Source organism: Oenanthe melanoleuca, chromosome Z (assembly GCF_029582105.1).
Source record: "Oenanthe melanoleuca isolate GR-GAL-2019-014 chromosome Z, OMel1.0, whole genome shotgun sequence".
NCBI classification, from domain to species: Eukaryota; Metazoa; Chordata; class Aves; order Passeriformes; family Muscicapidae; genus Oenanthe; species Oenanthe melanoleuca.
The window spans coordinates 54,362,480-54,376,360 of NC_079362.1; the positions used below are offsets into that span (position 1 = coordinate 54,362,480).

At 37.3% G+C, this 13,881-nt stretch overlaps 1 protein-coding gene across 1 annotated transcript in view; it reads right to left on the bottom strand.

The window, feature by feature from the left end:
- Positions 1-13,881, bottom strand: part of HOMER1 (homer scaffold protein 1) — an 86,253-nt gene that overhangs the window by 21,243 nt on the left and 51,129 nt on the right. Inside the window, exon 6 of the mRNA XM_056514738.1 lies at positions 627-783. Coding sequence (XP_056370713.1) covers positions 627-783 — 157 coding nt within the window. The remainder of the gene's footprint in view (positions 1-626; positions 784-13,881) is intronic.

The window sequence follows — 13,881 nt, forward strand, 5'->3', positions numbered from 1 at the left end:
ACTTCAACCTTGCATGTTACATTCCTTCCTCAAACATTGTCCTTCCTTCCCCCATTATGAACTTTTGGTTTGCTGAATGACCTCTGTAAAATTTGCCATGAAGGCAAAAGGACCCAGTCTCTTCTGAGACTTTTTATGAAAACAGGTGCAGATCTCTACTTGTATATAATGACCTTGGTTTTCAGTTGTGTTTGTGCAGTTCAGAGTTCCTTCATGTACAACGAGAAGAGTAAGCTGCTCATCTTTGTTATAGGAGGGCATTACAATAAGATTTCTTGAACTTACAGATTTGATGTCAAGTTTCTGAGGGCTTAAATGCAGAAGAGACTGGACTTCAGTGCCATGGAGAATGTAATGAAACACACATGATGGCATGAAGTAAAGAGTTAAAGCTGCCAAACATGTCATAAGGTTTCATAACTTCTTGCAACAATAACCTTTGCAGAAAAAGAAGTCCTACAAAGCAAATAATTTCCAGCTGGAGGAAACGCTTTTAAGGAAATCATCAATTTCTGTCTCAAAGATTAATCTGAAGCTGCAACAATAAACTTGTTTTACTTGAAAATGAGTTAATATAGTCACTAGTACTTCCACCTCAAGGATTCAGGCCATTTGCCTTGACTTACCCGCTTATGAAGACGTTCTGCTTCCTCCTGATATGCAGCAAGTTGCTGTTTCCATTGTTTCACATTGGCAGTGGACTCCAGCAGGGCTGCTGTGAGCTTAGCATTATTACCCTTGAGCGTGGCCAGCTCTGCCTCCCAGTGCTTGCTGATTGTCGAACTGCAAGACAGAATGAGAATGGTCAGAACTCACAAATCTCTTCCTTTATGTTTTTTAAATGTCTTATAAATTTTTTAAAATATCCAGCAAAAAGAGAATGACACAAAAAGTTATGTAACTAACCAAATATAATATCTATTTGGTATATAATTAATATACCAAATAGAATAGCCAAATGAGAATCCAAATGCTCAAATCATCACAGCAATAAATTAGGAAAATATAGGTAATACCATTATTGGAGAACAACATCTACCTTCTCAGTTCAACAGGGTGTATTTAAAAATCAAATGCTAAAGATCATGAAATACACATCAGCTTCCCAAAAGCAACAGCATGCAATTCAAGAATATGTGTATATGATTAGTCACTCTTTTAATATATGCACATTGAATGTAAGTGCTTTTAAAATCCACTACTTTATTAAATGTGTTGTAGGAAAATATTTGTTATTGACTTGATTAAAGAGAGCTAATTGTGTGCTTTGGAAGTACAGCTTTGTTGTCTTAATGTAAACCTTCCGTTCCTGAAATATATTTTCTTTATTAAATACCATATTTAATTTGTTTTTGCAAATTCAAAGACCTTGGGTTTCATAATACTGTTAATATGTTTTTCCTCACTAATATCAGCAAAGAGAGTAGAGACCAAGTAGGATGGATATACTACTGCTTTGCTTCAAAGTGGAAGCTGATGTCGAGGTTCACTGAAGTAGCATCTACTGAATAGGGGAAAATTCCTGCTTACAATTTAGTTGTTCTCTTAGAAAACACAGGGTTTTAATTTTCACAGGTAATTAGTTTGCCATCAACTGCAGAACATATCTTTACACTCAGTACAAAGGAAAAGTTTCTCAGACCCATCAGGGGAATGCATTATATGCATCATATGCAAATAGCTCATTAATGTGCACTTACATAATGCTAACAGCATGTGAGGGGCACACCTCCATGGACAGGACATACAGAAAATCAGCTCACTATTAAAGGCATCAATGAAAACCAAAAATCTGTAACTCTGACCAAAATTATATTGTATGAACAATGATTATAATAAAATTATATATTTAAACATATTTGTTAATATTAGTAAATTAATTATAATTCATTACGATTTTGAGTGTAAGTTTATAGATTTATTTGAACTTTGTATACATATATAATGAAATATTCTGCCATCCTTTTGTCCAGTTTCTTTCTTCCACTTCCTCATATGCAAAGTCCATCCCATCAAGGCATATTTCAAGAACATTATGACTCCTATAAATGCTCCTTAAGTGTTCAAAATTAACCTGACATTGGGGAACATTCATTATTTGTTCAGATCACCTGTATTGTTTCACTAAAACATTATATCTGATTCTTCCATGGTTCAGCATTTCCTTCCAAATAGTACTTTGTCCCCTTGAACAGGAATATAAGTTCCTCCAGAAGAGGAATGTGCTCTAGCATTTAATGGTACAATTAATTACAAGTTCACCACTGGAAATTTTAGATCTTAAAAGACTACACTGAAATAGTGATGATCCTATTTCCTCAGGGAACACAGATGTACACATTCAAGAAGATAAGCATGAATTTCTGTAACCATGACCTCTAATCAGATTTAAGTTTCACTTACAGTAGCCCAGAATATCAATAAATTGTATTAAGAGAATGGTCAAAATATCTAGTTCATCAGTATATTCATACTTCCTTCCTGATGTTCTGATCTGACAAATATACAATCCAGTAGTTTCATGCAAGTGAATTCCATTCAGCAGTCCTGCAGGACTATTGGCAACTACTAGCTACTAGCAAATTTTTTATATGTGACACCGATATTCTCTTACATAATGTGCCTTACTACTCATCTTTGCCCTCAGAAGGTATGCACACAAACTGATGTAACACAGCTATGTCTGAGGCAGTCAAAGGCTGAGAACTGTTTGATCATTCATTAGCCTAAAGAAGTGAAAGGAATTTTGTAATCTAATAATGCTACAGTGACATCCTTCTAATCCATTAAGAACCCAGAAGTTGAACTCTCAGTGAGGAGCAATAATATGAGGGTGATTGGTGGTGTGTATCACTTTCACCTTTGCTTGGTGCCCCTGCTGCAGTGCCTCTCAAGAAAATAGCCAGGAGCTTTTAAGTTATTCCTTGTATAATGGAATGTCAGCATGAAATATGAAGCATGTATTTTCTATTACTGCTATGGTTACCCCAGTTCAAAAGCTGTAAGGTTTCTTTGATCTGATTATTTTTCAATTGGTTATTCTCAACAGGAATGCATCAGTATTATTTCTCAACTGTACTCTTTTTCCCTTAGAGATCTACATATTCGGCAGATATGTTTCTGTTGCAATACAGGTGTGACTTGTTTGTAGCATATACCGGGGCTTTTTTCTACAAATACTTGTTACTGTATCTTCTACAGATTCTACTATAGCGCCATAAAATGAAAGCATATTAGTTAAATTAGTCTTATTTTGTATTTGGAAATACAAAGACTTCCTAACCCTTTAGACTTACCCTATTTCTTCTTAATGGATATTATACTGGGAAACACAGTCCCAAAGGTGTGAATTTTTTTTGTTTCATAAAATCATAATTTGACTAAAATAGCCCATAACCACTCCTGGCTGTTCTGACTTTCTTTTCTCAAATACTTTCTTGAGATTAAAAAAAAAGAAAGGAAAACAAAATCAACAAAGAAGGTAATGAAATTATGTTCTGTGGATTAGTTTGGTTAAAACCGGATTAAGATTAATTGCTTTAGAACCAGATAAAAACACACTCACAGCAGGCTGTTTTTAGGTTAGACTGAGAGTATCTGCATTGAATCCTGTATCTGCAGAGCTACATTTAAATTTACCAACACTTCCTAAGCAAACACAGGGAATCATATAATTCAGACACAATGAAATTGTCCCTTGGAGGAGGAGATGCTAACTCTTGTGAAAGAGAACACAGAGATCAAGAAGATGATGGACACATGGAAAGTCCAAAAAGGTGCCAGAAACTGCTACAGTCCCTTGGGATAGGTACAGGAGAGCTGTACATACTCTTTCTCTCTGAAACCTTTTACTAAATTCTTGTCTGAAAGGCTTGCTGCTAAAAGGAGTTGATTTTGCCCTCACTGCACTAGATTCTGTCGTAGAAAATACATACACAGCCCTGACAGCTTGTCTTAACAGTTGTCAATATCTAAACCTAATCTGAATCATCCCTCATGTGTTCTGAGACCATGTACTCTACAAAGCACTTAAAATATGCACACTTACTCAGCAATCACACCGATCCAAACAGCAGTTTCTACCAGAGCATTTTACAGCTCTGCACTGTGGTGGAAAGCTGTTTATAGACACTCAGGGACACATAGTCATACCCATTTGCAGTCCTGTGGTGCAATAATTCTACCTGCATACATGTTTTGTCTTCTTAAAATCCCGCATCCCTTTGAAGGCAGTGTTACAATTTTAACAGTTATTTCTTGAAAACTGTCAGAATTAACATCACTGACTGCCTGACAATCCCAAAATTTCAAGATGGTCCTTCAAAAAAAGAAACATTCTTAACACTCTGGCTTCTTGCCTGTTTTTCAGCATGAAAAGCTACACAAAATTTTTTAAAATACCCTACCAGAGAATAAAGCCTGGTCATTTCCCTTGTGAAACTTCAGAACATCTGAAAATACCAGGACAAGCTGTTCTGCATACATCCCATTGGTGCCAAATCCAAGAGAGAGAAAGGACTCCTCTAAAGAATAACAGCAAATTCTGAGTTTTATTTGGTCAACTACCATGCTAATACAAAACAAAAAAAACCCCAAAAAAAACCAAAAAAACAACAACAACAAAAAAAAAAATCCCAAAAAACCCCAAAACCAATCAAACAAAAAAACCCAAACGAAACAAAACAAAACAAAAAAAAACCAACCAAAAACTCAAACCAAACCAAACCAACAAACAAAAGGTTTCATAGCAGTGGTTTGGGTCTTACAATGACAACCCTTTGTGGGATTTCAAGTGCCCCTTAGTGTGCAAAAGGTCAAAACTCTCCTGAATCTCTAGTCCTTGATTTAGGCCACAGTATCTGGTACATGTGTAACATATATCTGGTACATGTATAACATAACCACATGCCCACAGTCAGAACACCACATGGCGCCCTACTGTCAAGGCAAAGGATTCAAAATCAGATATTTAACATCTGTGACATCCAGTAATTCAATCACTTTCACAAAACACTCCTAGAAAACTCCTGGCTGGTACCACTCAGCCTAACTCTGATACCCTCTGAAAATTAAAGTAGGAGTCAATGATCTTCCTTCCATACATTTAGGCATTCTGGCCAATTAACATCAGGCCAATCTCCTTTCTCACTGGGGATTAGTTACAAGCCCAGTAAGTCACTGAGGAATAGCTTTGGTATCTGTCCATCTGTGACCTGAATAGTGTGCCAAAGGCTATAAATGCATGATTATCTTTCTCTGCAAAGTAGGTCACTTAAGGAAAATTAATCCGAAAAGCTCCAGTCACCACATTTAGCCAGTTGGAGAAGGCTTGCAAAGGGAAGGGGGGATAAGCACACATTGATGAGTTCCATTCAGAATGAAGTTATTTTGAGAAAACGCTTTCATGAAACAAAGAAACAAAAGCACTTCAAATTATGTTTCTGCTTTTTGAATCATTATTGCTTATTCACTGTTCACTTGAATGCAGTACCAACACTGTGAAACATGGTTTAAGGTTCATTTCAGATTTATAGCAATAAAAGGTATAAAGAATTACACTTTATTAATATTTAGGGGACTTAATATTGCATTCATTGCATAAAATTAACTAGTTTAAAATTTATTCTATAGCATAGTCACGGTTTGAAGAAACTACTGTTATTCAAGAGCAGGTAAATTATTTTCTTCAGGTGTCACTGTGATCTGCTCTGCAGGTAAGTGGTGAGCAATCCTATTTTGGGACAGCAGATGTGAAGAGGAATTTAGCCAAGTAAGAATGCAGTACTTCCAACATAAAATGCGGATTCTGATATAGTAACTAAATCCGTAAGACTTGACAAACATGAACAGAGCAGAGTCCTGATAGCAGCTGCCCAGATCATAAATAGTGGTATGTGCTGGACGCAGCCCAAGAGTCTGGTGGAGTGAGCATTATGAAGCAGAGGGAGTGGTATGTCAACCAGCTGGTAACAATGCATGAGCTGTGCTGGCAGCAAGAAGTGACCCCTTCTGACAGCCAGGCTGGTGAGCTTTACAGAGCTCTGTAAGGCTTCATGCTCTACAAAGCACAGGGGCATTTTGAACCATTTGGTTCTGTTGCAGTGGCATCTGAGAGATACAGTGAACTCTAAGCATCACTACTTCTCCTTGGAAGGGTAAGGCAAGTGTTTGGGTTTATGTAAAATTCCCTGGTACATTTGGAAAGGAATACATAAAAAGGTCCTTATGAAATCTCCCATATCAAATAAGCTTCAGTTAATGCTGAAGGCTGGAAGGGCAAGATCTCTGCAATAGGCTATGCTTGCTATTGCCCACAGTGAAATGAGATGACTGCTTAATTTGATGGAGATGTGGACCCTGCTGGTACAGCAAAGTGTTGCAGCATCTCTCAAGGGGTTACTAAAATCTCACAAGAAACCTCCTCTCATTCATGCCAAAAATGAGACTCAAGCTCCTCAGCTTATGTCCTCATGTGGAAGAATTTTTAAACAAGCAATTTGGGAATTACAACCCTTTCTGGAGATTTCAAAAAGCAGCTTCTGTGGCCATCTATTAAATGTCTAAAACAACTTTGTGATGGAAAGTCTTTAAACCTGATGGGTTTTGGGAGTTTGTGCTCTTGCTAGTCCAAAGAACCATAAGCCCCCAGTAAAGATGTGGAAATCTCTCCCTCTCTCTCTGGAATATTCAAAGCAATAGGGAACAGAAGGGAGTTTTGTCTTCCATTATTTCATGGATGAGGAGGAACCCTGTAATAAGCCAGAAGCTGAGGAAAGAGCCATGGAGTGGACCAGGTCCTATCTCAGTATTCCAGGAAGAGGAAGGAAAGAAAGAAGGGGTGTGAGTTGGACTGCCATTTTTGTCTTCCCACAGAGCTGTCTGCTTGTAGAGGCCTAACTCTGAATTTATGTACATGTGGGACAGAGTCGCCCAGTTAAATAATTAAAGAACAACAAAAGAGAGAAAGCTACAGTAAAAACAACAGATTTTGTAAGAAAAAAACCTAAGACACAAAACAATTGCCTCTTCACAGCCACTGCTCACTGTCTTACATGTGCTTGTGATTAACTGTACACATTCAAAAGGAAGCCTTACTCGATAAACTGGAATTTATTTTTAAAAAAGTAAATCTTCTCAAAATTATAATCCAGAGATAATTACCAGGAAATAGCTTTGAGTTAAATATTTTGAGTTCTGCCAATGAAAAACTAATTAATATTCAAAGAGATCCTTATCTTAATTACAGTATTCAAAAGAATTTTCAGCAAAGGAGGATAGGTCCCCTAGGGAGAAAAGGAGGAACATTAACAGACCATGAAAGATCTGTCCTTCCCTTTGGGATAAGGAATATCTACATGATCTCATGAGTTACATCAGCACAAAACCTGAGAAACAAGGCTGTGAATCTCATAGCAAAAGAGATGAAGGAAGCCCTTGAAGCACATTGTACTCTAGGTGAGGTGCCTAATATCAAAGCCACCCTGCTGGAAAGCAAGAAAGGCAGCTGAATGGATGAAATGAGCAATCAGCAGGTGAGAGAATTATGTGTCTAGGAGTCTATTGTTCTGTACAAATATTGAAGGTTCATCCCACTCCAGGACATGTTCCTTTGTTTTGCACACACCTTTGTTCAACTTGGAGGTATAATATGCTTGAACTCCCAATTTCTATGTCAGAAGGCAAATGTCAAAGCTTCTTTCTGCAAATTTGGACAGCTACAATATATTGAGATAGAGCAGATTTCTTCCTCGAGGTGTTTCACATATGAGCTTCCACTTTCATTTAGCCTGTCAGCTTGGCCAACTTCTTGACTGGACTCTCAACCACCCAGAGAACCCATGCAGTCTGTGGACAAGAGAAGACTTGCCTTTCCAGTTCTGTTACAGGCAGTACTGCACTTTGGCAGCTCTTGTACCGTGCCTTATCAGCTCACTGGGGAAGGATCAATATCTTTGTGGAATTAATGGATGAAAATGACAAAAGAAGTTGAGTAACGACACAGACTCTTTCCACTATAGAGCAGACCACTATGCAATGAAAATGGGTGGCCATACCGTATTTAGATCCACCACTTAAAGTCATGGTCTGTATGTTGTAATACAGCCTTTATTCATTACAGGGCTATAGAAACTACCATGACACCAACTGCTTTCATTATGGGATTTATCTTTAAGGAATAGACTGTATATCACACTCTTTTTAAGAATGGGAATTCTCACATAATAAATACATCCAGTAACCCAGCACAGTATGCCTGCAAAAGGCAACAAATCCAGAGTTAAAAATGGCTAAGTATGTGTTCACTGCTTATGGAAACACTAAGAGTTAATTAATAGAAGAGAGGAGCTCATGAAAGACACTTCATAGGATGCAAAAGATTGGATATTAACACAAAATTAATGCTTCAGCAATGATCTCTAGTCATGCAGGACTTAGGTCCCAATCCTGACCCAAGTTAAAGGTAGGAACAAAGCAAAGACAAAACAATGACATTACTTAGTTTCCTGTACTGCATGTTAATGCACTCTGGATGTGTTTACATAGGTAACATTTAAGCTCTGTTTCTTGTTTAAATTATGCTGTTAAGCACAGTTTTAAGCATGATTTTGTACACTGAATCACTAAGTGAAACCCTGTATTTAACCTGAGCAAAGTCCCTGATCTCTCTGAAGGGGCTCAACCTCTAATTTTATGCTTTTAAAAAGGCCTCATTTTTATCTTAGCCACTTAATTTTATAAAATAAACAGAATTTTATATCTTTGTGAAAGCCATAGAGTATAAACAAAGAACAGTACCTCTTTCTTAAAACTTTAAGCCCTTTAAAAGCACAAGCATGGCTAATTAATTTCTAGATTTTTTTTGCAGTAATCACTAAAACCTTATTGACCTAAAAAGTATCACATATTCTGAAATAGTAAAAGAAGAAATTGTCCTTGTTCTCTTATTGAAATAGCATATTGGTATAGTTGGAAGTAGTTTATTCTCAGATCTGTAGTGTATAACTGATACCCAGTAAGATTTTTAGTGCACTGAACATTGGGCATAATTCCTTGCTGTTGCTATGGTGCTGAATACTTCAAATATTCCAATGGAATTACATTTTTAAAATTAACCAAAGTTATTTAGGAATGTACATCCTGTTTTCTGAAATGACTAGGTATTTCACTGCAGAGAAAGCAAAATTGACTCTGGCGTTTATGGCACTTAATCACTTTAAGAAATCAATTAGATGATGTGGCTATCAGCAAGTCAGATACTAGGACATGGTAACCCTGACACTAAAATTCCCTAGCTTTGCCACAAAAATTATGTGGTAGTAAGGACAAGGAACAACTTCTTTCACAGTGATTACCTTCTCCACTTAGTAAAATAGGGCCAAAAGCTCTGAGCTTTCAAAGGTGTATGGATTGCAGAGCTTGGACTCTCTGCAAACTGTCCTTCTCAGTGATACCTGGCCAAGGAGATTCTAAATACAGTCTTCCTATAGCTGGGCTTAGCATCCTTCCATCTCCACAGTCATCCCAGGCTTATGGGATCTGTAACCCTTCCATTTCCATCAGAAACACTTCTGAGCAAGCAGTGTTTATCTGTGTTTTAGTGCAAGGAGAATACCATTCAAACGCGTGGCAAGCCCTCTGATCATTGAAGGTATGCTGGACTGGAAAAATGCCATACAAAACACAGTGACTGTGTCCTACAGCCACAAGGACACTGCATGGGCACAGAAGAGAAAACATGAGGAAACAATTCAGCCCACAAACCTCAGTGCCAAGGTACATTTTATTTAGCAGTCTAGATGTGGCTCAGAGGGCTTTGACAGCTGAAGGTCAATTCTACAGGACACAGCACAGATTTTCAGCTCTGCAACAACAGAGTAAAGACAGTAAGACCTATTCTACAGGCAGCTACCAGTCACACGCAGAGCAGTGAGCTGGATAAAGAGATTTCTCCCAACCCTGTAAGCCTGTAAACCACAGACAAGTAGTGGAGATCCTCAGCACAAGCCTCTGCCAGCATTTATAGGTGCTGTCATGGCTGTAACTGGAGTGTGTTGTGCCTCTGCTGAAGCTGGAGCAGCTGTTACAAGTGGTTCAATGTGAAAGACTTACAGTGCCTCTTTTAGTTCTTAGCTGAACCTTCTGTTATTGATACCACAGGACAACTCAGCCTGTAAGACCCCCTAATGCTGGTTCCCATCTTACTTTCATAGTAAACACCGACCTCAGCAAAAGACTAAATGCAGCTGCAGGGCTTTCACAGCTTCACTACCAGCAACAGAAAGGCATTTTAATAGAATGACTACAGAAACAGTTCTATGTCATCTGCATAAAGATTCAGATTTATGACTACTGGGCCTCCGCCCAGATAGTATGCTAGGTTATCTTATGATATCAAAGAGTAACTACTAATGCAATTCATTTTTGCACTACAATTGCCAGTTTGCTTATCCCAGTAAATACAAGGACATGCATTAATCACACAGGTAGTGCCAGAGATGGACAGTCAGTTTACATGCTGACAACAAAATAAGCTTATTCCATTAAGGGAAGTGGAGCTACATGGAAACATTGAAAATTTAATTAAGTTTCATTTATCTCCTGCGGTAGCCATGCAATTACTTAAGAGTCAATAGCCTATATATAAAGTTCAAACAAAACCATCTATGGAGCTCTCTGAAGAACTTTGAAGAACAAGCAGTAAGTTGCATGATGTGAGCACAGTAAAATATTTATTGACTGTGTGTGTTTGAACAAAACAAACCACAGCTGAGTTGTAACATATGTGGATACTGCAAGTCATATTTTTTTCCATTCCAGTTCTTTAAAAGAATGGAAGTATTACATTTGCTTTGTTTAAAACAAATCTGAATCCAAGAAGAGACTGTATTGCTTGCACTATGTTGTCTCCAAAGAAATATTTATTAAACCCTAACTAAATTGATAAATCAAAAGATTTAATTTAATACATGAGAAGTCTCTGACACTGATACTTTTCCCATTTACAGGTTAACACTCAGAGGAAGCAGTCCCTATGTAAGTTTCTCTCGCTAATTGCAAAAGAATCCATTTTTAAAGAAAAACACTAATATGGCACCTAACTAGTCTTAACTAACTGGGAGTTAATAGTTCTTATTTTCTCAGTCTAGACTAAGTGATTTTAGATTTCCTTCATCTTCGTTTTGGAACAATGCAGATGATTAGGTTATTCAGCTGGAAGGTAAAATATAATAATTTATAGATGCATTCTTTCCAATTCAACACTTAATTGATGTAACAGTTTCAAAGAATAATATAAAGCTTGGCTCCCATCTTATCTCCTCGTCCCATCTTACTTATTCTTACTTAACTTATCCCAACTCAAGAGGGAAAGAATGAAGTTGCACATGAGTTTTCCTAGTTGTGAGTTCAGAGACAGCAGAGCAGAGACTGAGCTTTCATCCTTTCATGAGGCCGTGCCTATGTGTCACATTTCAGCATGTTTGTTTTCTAGTATTGCAAGACCTATTTCAGTCTCCTGATAAGGCCTCTAGATGAGGGAAAAGGTAGGGCAAACACAATGATGTGAAGATATTTAAAAGCCAGCTTTCTTCAGCCTCCCACTACACTGATCATAAGTCCAGAACAAATGATTCCTAAGGTGCTAATGAATAATTAAACCAGAATAGTAAAACCTCTGCAGAATATAAAAGGAAGGAACTACATGATTGGTGTCCTCATGTAATTACATTAGTTTTACATTTCAAAGCATTTCCTAAATAAAGTGAACAGGTAGCAGTTATACTCAGAGATCAGTTAGAATACACTTCACCCACATAGGAAATTATTTTGGCTATTTTCTTAAAACAAGGCCAAATTAATCTGAATGTATTGCCTACATGCATTTGGCTTCAGACAATAAAACTGTATTTTTCTATCTATTTGCATTATAGTGAAGGGAAAAACCCTTTTATTTTTCTTCCTTTGGCAAACTACTAGAGATGGATAACTTAGTAGAACTCAGTTAATTCACTTTCAGGGTTTTGACTTGGTTTGGGCTTTTTTGTCTGAACCACTTTATTTGAAGAAAATTACTTCTTAATTACCTGTGGGATTGCAGTCTCCCAGAAGAATGGTTTCCACTACTCTAACTTTAATTTAGAAACCAAACCCTATGAATTTCATATCAGAAAGACAGAACATCACTACATCACAGTGCCATGGAGTAAATCTGCAAAGACAACAGCTGTACACTCAAAGCTGATCACGAGATGTGGACCCACTCATATGCACTCATAATGCTTTATTATTGTATACTTGAGAAAACAGAGCTCTGGACATTCCAGACATTTTATTTCAGCATGTTCACACAGATCTAGCTTCATTTGTCAAATGGCTTAAGAACTGATTAAAAAACTCTCTTACATTCATTGCTTATATCCTAGTATCATTGCTGTAATCTACTCAATTCATTACAGACAAAACTTGAGGGCTATTTGGTGTCACACTGAAATACTCTTAACCTCAAAAAGATAATAATAATAATATATTAACTACCTATTTTTGACAGACAAATTAGTTGTGTTTATATGTGTCTGCCCCTAACCTCTATCTATGTCTGCCAGAATAAGGCTGACACAATAGATGCCCCGCTTCAAGGGGTCTGCCTCCTACAATGTGACAGAAAATCAACATGACACAATTGTATTTAATCAAAATACTTGTTCAGGTGCAGACTGAATGCTGTTTGCACATTTAGACACATTCTGAATTGGCTTAAAGGAAAGCAGCTTTGGCTATTTACTTGATCAATGAGCTTTTACTCTAGTCTTCTTGGGGCTTACACTATCTTGCCAGGAACCTTGACCTGGAGAGTAGAAAGAGTGATTGAAAGAGTCCATCAAGGAGCCATGGCAGGGTGACCACAATCCCAGGGAACATCACGCTCCGTGGCCTCCACAGAAAACAGAAAGCAAAACTGTAGACTGCAATGCTGCCAGGAGGTACAAATAAAGGCCATATCTGGGAAAAGAGGGTTTAGTGGATGAGACCTATCTTCAGTAGTTTTAGATATTTAAAAGCTAAGAGAGGTTAAGTATCCCAATATGGCACTTCATCCACCCAGTCCTAGGAGGAAAGGCATCAGGCAGTACAGAAGCCCCTCAGGTGCTATTTTTTGACCTCACTGTCACATGGATGTGGCAGAATTTGCTAGTTCTCCACCAGAGAATCCAGGCCACAACATCCTCCAAGGGAATTACTACCTTAATCTATCACTAAAGAAGGGAAAAATCTTTAGCAATCTTAATTCATTTGACAAGATCAAGACACTTATAAAGTATGATATAAGTAAAACAGCATGGATCTTTTGCCTTGGGCTTAAAACTAAGCTTCTAATTTCATGTAAAAATCAAGAGCTTCTGGTCCTTGGTCCATTGGTCTTGCAGGGATGTAAAATGATCCCTCAAAGAATATATAAATCATATATATATATATGTATATATATATATACATTCATACATACATACACACACACATAAATATTTTATGAATTCCAGATGAATTCTAGAAAAAATAACTTAGATGAAAGCCATTTTTTGTATTAAGTGGTCCATTTAAACATAAAACATTCCTTTTTAAAAATGCACTATGTTAGTGCTCTCTTAATATAAAGAGTTTTCTAAACTGCTTTTCTTTTCTTTGTTTAACTTCAGCTTTTATATATGAATCCTTTCAAGAAGTGGGCAGAGGTAATCCATTTGACTGAATCCTATCAATAAATATCTAAAACCATCAAGTGGCTTCATAAACATGATCTCTTTGTGCCACACAGATGACTGTATGTTGGCTCTGAACTGGTGAAGTCAAAAGGCATAGCAAAGTTAGCTCCTAAGACACATGTGC